Here is a 6,434-nt window from a genome sequence, read left to right as displayed (position 1 = left end):
CCTGCCTTCCGTGCCCTTTGTGACAACATCTCACATCTTAAATAGTAATGGGTCAAGTTGATATCTGTAGCTCAACAGGATATAAAATACATATTTTTTTTTCTTTTTTTTCGGAGCTGGGGACAGAACCCAGGGCATTGCGTTTGCTAGGCAAGCGCTCTACCACTGAGCTAAATCCCCAACCCCTAAAATACATATTTTAATAGATTATTATATTTAAAAAAATTACTCAGTAGCCAGATTTGGTGGCTTTAATCTTAGTATACCTTTTATCCCAGCACTTAGGAGACAGAGGCAGGCAGGTAGAATTCTGTGAGTCTGAGACCAGCCTGGTCTACATAGTGAGTTCCAGATCAGTCAGGGCTGCATAGCAAGACCCTGGCTCAAAAGATTAAATAATTCAAAATTTAAAAAAAATACTAAAATTTAAAAAAAGAAAGCGATTACTCTTAATTTACCAGGTGCCTACCAACCCGAGCTTCAGTCAGGCCAGTCAGGCCAAAGCTTATCAGTTAACGTCATTAGCCAGCTCTGCTGGGGAGGAGGCACCAAGGCATCATCATCCAAAAGGCCAGGGGCTCTGCTGTGACAGGCGTAAGGAGATCACCCAGGAGAGAAAAGGGCACTCTCATCAGACTGGAGGCCTGCCACGTAGGATGTGGGTGAAAGGGCTTCTTATCCTGACAGTCACGGTGAAGGCCACAGAACGAGATGGCTAGCAGCCAGGAAGAGCTGCAAAGAAAGACTCTCATGGCCACTGAACACTGCCTCCCAGGGTTGTTCTGTTGGTGAGATGAGGAAGAAGAGGTGGGGCCAAAGTCATGGCGCTATGTAACATGGGTGGCTTTGTATGCCGGCTGGCTTCCTGCGTCAGAGGGAGACATTTTATCTCACTTCTAAATGATCATAACCTCCAAAGGTAAGAATCCCTTAGGCTGTGGCCCTTGTCCTATGGTCCTATGAGGTCCCCAAACCCAATTCTGCCTCTATCACCGGTCAGTGGGCAGGAAAGACTTAGCACAAATGAGCACTTGACTGACTCACTCTCTCAGCTTAAAATGCATCAAGTAATAAAAGTCTGCTGTTCAGTTTTAGTCTGTCTTTTTTTTTTTTTTCTTTTTTTTTTTTTGAGTCAGGATCTCACAGAGCACCCCTGGCAGGGTAACCTCAAACTCACAGAGATCTGCCTGCCTCTGCCTTCCTGGTGCTAGGATCAAAGGCACGCAGCACCACACCTCCTGGCTCCAGTTGTATTCCTAAGAGAGGAACAATCCGATGAGGTGGGATTTAATACAACAAGCCAAGAATTTGTCTTAGAAAAAGTTAGTGTTCTAAAAAACAAAAACCCCTCCAAACAGTCTTCACATGCCAAGGTGTAGGGCCGGGGGATTTGCTAACAAAGAACAAATGGCGTCGTAATGATTAAAACCAGAGAGCACTCACTCAGGAGAGAAGGGAGAAAATGGGGTTTTCTGTTACCGCTCCAAAAACCAACACATAACGGACGATACACAGTGTGGACAGAAAAAAACAAAAGCAAAAAACCAAAACAAAACAGAAAACATCCGAGCGTGCCGGGGCAGTGTGCACCTAAATCCAGCACTCGGGAGGCAGGCACAGGCCGATCTCTGAGTTTGAGACCAGCCTGATCTATAGAGCGAGTTCCAGGACACACAGGGCTACACAGAGAAACAAAATTACCACCATCAACAATCATCCAGGCACTGCAGGGTCGTGGACCCCTGTTGGGAATCACGGCCAGGTTCCAGGCAGAGGACTGGATGCTACAGCCAGAAAGTGTCCTTTAGACACTGGGGTATTTACTAAAGAACCTGCCAGAGACAAATGCTTATCTCAGAGTCAGCCATGGGGAAATGCTGTTAAATGAACAGCATTACCGTGGCCGCTAGACTCTAAAGAGAAGCAGAGCCAGGGAGGCCACAGCAGAGAGCCCTGAAACCCTGGTTTTCCCTTGACCCACATGACGAGGCTGTCCACTAGACCTCTGCCGAGCCTTCGTCCTCCCTCTGGGAACAGATTAAGGTCACATCTTGCCAGAGATGAGAAGAATCCAACAGGAATAGCGCTGTTGGGAACATGGTGGCACCACCAGCAGAGTCTGAGGACTAAACTTGTTCCCCAGACGTCCCCCACTCCAAAGGTACATAGAAAAGGCTCTCTCTGGAATGGGACGGATAATTCAGCCAGTCACTGGACAAAGTAGGTGAGGATTCTATTAGCCATTGTCCTCCTGTCCCTATGTCCCTCTCTTTCATTTCTTGTAAGTATCTTGCTTCAAAGTCAAACTGGAGCTCTGAGGAGGAAGCCCGGGAGAGAAAGACTTCAGATACCAGTAGCCGTATGTCCCATACCAGCCCAACAAGCCGAACATGGTGCCGAACACTTTCTGGATCAAGTCGTGGAAATAGACGGCCGTGCACAGAAACATCCACACCCAGATGAAGGTCAGGAAGCCCAGGGCGACAACCAGGGTGGTGATGGCAACGTGGAGGTGGTGGCTGCGATCTGTCTTCACCTCGTGCAGCACGGCCATCTCCTCCACGATCATGAGCGCGCAGAAGGTCAGTAGGAAGGAGTGGCCTGAGATGTCAAAGCCGTACCAGAAGCCCCCTTCCCGGTGGCACTGCTGCTTGGTCCGGTGTTCCTGTCTGATGCCCTCCAGGGCCGGGGACTGGTAGCAACTGCCTGTGTAGTGCTCAATGTTGGAGAAGAGGGCTGTGCACATATACCAGATGGCCGTGCCCACGAGGAGGGTGCTCAGCCGCCGCAGGACCAGGCTGGTCTTGCCCGTCAGGTGGTAGTTGGTGAGGGCAATGAAAGGCAGTAGGAGACAGACTGTCCAGGCCCAGGCCAATTTAACAAAATACCTGACAGAAGAGGAAAGCGTAGGTGAAGAAGAGACTTGGCAGAAGGGAAACGGTTTCATGCTTCAGCATCTAATCTCCCAAGGGAAGTGATTTAAAATCCATCAAAGCTGCCCATCCAAACAGTCATACCCTCTTTTATTCCTTCATACATGCTTACCCGTGCTTTATTCCCTAAGTACTGAAACTAGTTAATCCGTAACTCTGTAAAGGTGACACCACGCAGCCATATGGATCCGTCAGGCCAAAGTGGAGGTCGCAGTGGTAAACAGGGGTTCAAATCTAGGGCCTGAAATTTTCCTGTTGGGCTACTTTCTCAGGAAAGCAATAACTGAGTGTCTATCAAATGTCAGATGCATTCACACACACTCATGATTAGCTGAGGAGGAAGGGGTCATTTTTTTTTCTAAGTATAGCCCAGGCTGCCTCAAACTGTCTACCTAGCTGAGGAGAGTCTTGAACTCTGGACCCTCCTGCCTCCACTCTTAAGTCGTGCCTTTATAGGTCCCACACCCAGTTCTGTGTGGTGTTGGGGTTCAAACCTGTGTGCATGCTATCAACTGAGTTGTGTGGCCGGCCTTCATTTGACCCATTTTACAGATGGCTCTGGGGGACTCAGACAACTGAACTTTGCCAAGGCCACACACACAACCTCAAACAGATTGAGCCACACGTTACAAGGCCCCGAAGTCCATGTCTTTTCTACCACACTGGTGTTCTTTTCCACAGAGCCGTAAGTCTTGTAAGAAAGAGCTTTCCTTTAAGCTAAAAGACCAGGGTTTGAATCCTGACTCTGACTCTTACTTATTAAGGTATCTTCAGGCCTCAGTGCCCTCAGCTGGGAAAGCTGAGGACACCAGGCCGTTCTCAAAATCTCTTCCAGATTCAATGGATCACTGCCAGTTCCCTCCCATTAAGCAGCACCATATCTTGGAACAAAACAGAATCCATGACTACCCCTAAACAACAGAGATGGACGTGCCAGGCTGCTGGGCTCCTGGTTCATTAGGCCAGATAAAGCAACATCTGCCTTGTCTGTTTCCTCTGTGCTCATAAAAGGTGGCTGACCTGGAGATCTGAGCAGAAAGCACACATAAGAGACCTGGGACAACTACCACCCTTGCTCTCTATTCTTAGACCAGGATGAAGATGGGCCTCTTCCCTAGGTTCCAGTAGTTTCTCAGACACCCCCCTCCCCCCAAAGAGCCCATCACTAAAACCTTCACAGACTTGAGAAGGAAAGCCTTGTTAGAGCCAAGGTCTGCCAGAAACCTGACCCAGCTGCCCCAAAGAGAAAACAGGGTTTGAAGTAGATTGACAAGAGAGAGGCAGAGTCTACCCATGCTGGAGACACCAGTCCGAAGCATTAAGTTCGCACTGAAGGAGCAATTTCATTTTCCAAACTCCCTGTATTGCTCCAACCGAGTGTTGTGTAATAAACTTGCGATGTAAGTGTTTTTTAAAGGACTAGGAAAGCAATAAATGGAGTTAGAGAGACGTCCCAAAGAGGTCGGCTGGGGTTATTTTCCTGGGTAACTGCCATGCACTTTAGAGTACTGAGAAAGTCCAAGGAGATCCAGGAGAAAGGTCACCAGCTCGAAAGGTTTCACGCTTCTACCAACATAGGGCCGGGAGGGCAAAAGCTCCCAGCGTGGTGGGTGGGTATAGAGGTGGTCTCTAAGACAACGATGGGATTTTTGCCAGAGTGTCTAGGAGAGGGGTGTCCGACTAGCCGGCAGGAGGAAGGTGACATTTCCCCAAGCAGGACAGGGGCGAGAGCCTAACTCTGGGCATGGGGGAATAGCCGCTCCAATGTACTGTACCACTGTCACTTATAACCCACCCGTCACCGACTCGCCCGGCAACTCGATCCTCCTATCGGAATGCTCAAATACTAGGTGCGAGTGTCACTCGCTTTCCCAAGGTCCCAGCGTCGCGACACGCGCGCGGACGCGGCTGTCAAGACAGGGCTCCCTCCCAATGACTCGCCCACCCCAGCATCCAACTAGCTTCTTGGGACGCGGGGGCCCGGAGCCTGATGTACTCACACGTTGAGGACGTTGCGCTTGTTGCTGAGGTAGCTTTCGGGCAGCGGAGACAGCTCCTTGAGGGCCGAGCCCACCAGCATGGCGGCCACCAGCACCCAGGGCAGGTGGCGCCGCACCGCCGCCCTCACGAGCGTCCCGCGGAGAAACCACGCACAGCGCTCCAGGTGCTCCATGCCGGTCCTTCTCGGCCACCGTCCGCCTCTCGGAGCCTTCTCGGCCACCGTCTTGCCCTTCGCCCGAGCTGATACCAACACATCCCTCTGGGAGCATGCGCGCTTCCAGCAAGCTCCGCCCCCTAAGGGGCGCGTCTCCCTCTAGTGGCCATAAGGGGTCACTGCAGAGTGCAGACCTACATCCACCTGCGCGGCTTCCTCCTCATCGCCCCCAAGCTACGTGCTGAGAGCACTGCAGGCTGCACTTTGCCTAGGCAACCTGCTGCCTCCGTTTGTGGGATTCTCGCTTTGTTTATCTGCAAAATACAAACAAGAGACCCGCCTTTCTGAAGAGCTAGTTTGGGAGTTCCTTATATTGGTTCAGATACAGGGTTTTTCAGATGAAATTTCATTGGAAAGTAATTACTAAATTTAAATCTTATTTACTTGTTTTGAGACAGGCTTTCTCTGAGTAGTCCTGGCTGCCTTGGAACTCACTCTGTATAACCAGGGTGGCCTCCAACTCAGAGGTCCCCTGCACTTTGCCTCCCGAGTACTGAGATTAAAGTCATGTATACCGTGCCCGGCACGACTTCGGTGTTTGAGACAGGTAAGGGCACTTGTTGGCAAGACAAATAACCTGGGTTCAATCCTCGGGATCCACCTTGTGAAAGGCAAGAACCAACTCCGATAAGTTGTTCACACACACACACACACACACACACACACACACACACACACACGTAAAATAAATAAAACAGGTAAACAAATAAAAAATAAATAAATGTAAGAATGAAACATCTGTGTTGTTCACTGAAAAATCTTGGATGCTGGAGGTTAGTAGAGCTCATATGAGGTGCTAGTGTTTTGTCCCTTAGCTCAGCTCTTAGTCCATGAAGCTAGGTGTCAAAATCAGGGCTTCCCAACCACGAGTTTAGCCACTTTAGCCACTGCTAAAATCAAGGTAAAAAACTCATTACTGTCTAATTATTTCACTATATTTTATTATTATTTATGTTCTCATTTGTCTATTTTGAAACAGGACCTCATTATATGGCCCTGGCTGGCCTGAAACTCGCTCTATAGAGAGGGCTGGTTTTGAACACGTGGCTGTCTTCCTGTCTCTGCCTCCCTCTCCGGTGCTGGGATTCCAGGCACGTGCCATCACATCTGGTTTTTCTATGCTCTTGAGCCTCCCTGCGTCTATTGTGCCTCCCTGATGCACCTCTGTGCTCTCTTCCCCCTCCTGGGATGTCACACAGGAAGCTTGAAACCAGCCACAATAGAAGTATTTACACGAAGGAAATTGGCGTGTGCTACAGATCAGACCTGCATTCCGTCAGCGTCTG

The 6,434-nt window shown here is 49.7% G+C and overlaps 1 protein-coding gene across 1 annotated transcript; it reads right to left on the bottom strand.

The window, feature by feature from the left end:
• Nucleotides 1–1,312: 1,312 nt before the first annotated feature.
• Nucleotides 1,313–5,189, bottom strand: Fitm2 (fat storage inducing transmembrane protein 2). The gene is made up of 2 exons (XM_032904892.1): nt 4,934–5,189; nt 1,313–2,888 (listed from the first exon to the last, which is right to left on the bottom strand). Exons 1-2 carry the CDS (start codon nt 5,104–5,106, stop codon nt 2,273–2,275), a joined length of 789 nt encoding a protein of 262 aa, XP_032760783.1. The 5' UTR covers nt 5,107–5,189; the 3' UTR covers nt 1,313–2,272.
• Nucleotides 5,190–6,434: the final 1,245 nt, after the last annotated feature.

The sequence above is a fragment of the Rattus rattus genome, chromosome 5 (assembly GCF_011064425.1).
Source record: "Rattus rattus isolate New Zealand chromosome 5, Rrattus_CSIRO_v1, whole genome shotgun sequence".
Classification (NCBI taxonomy): domain Eukaryota; kingdom Metazoa; phylum Chordata; class Mammalia; order Rodentia; family Muridae; genus Rattus; species Rattus rattus.
Note: the sequence above shows the minus strand (reverse complement) of the source record. Positions and strands in the feature narration are given on the sequence as shown.

What these genes read in the sequence shown, in the direction of transcription:
- Fitm2 (XM_032904892.1), bottom strand. Translation starts at nt 5,106, where the DNA reads ATGGAGCACCTGGAGCGCTGTGCGTGGTTTCTCCGCGGGACGCTCGTG. An exon ending in AAGCGCAACGTCCTCAACGT is followed by an intron (nt 2,889 to 4,933) that starts GTGAGTACATCA and finishes CTCTTCTGTCAG; the next exon opens with GTATTTTGTTAAATTGGCCT.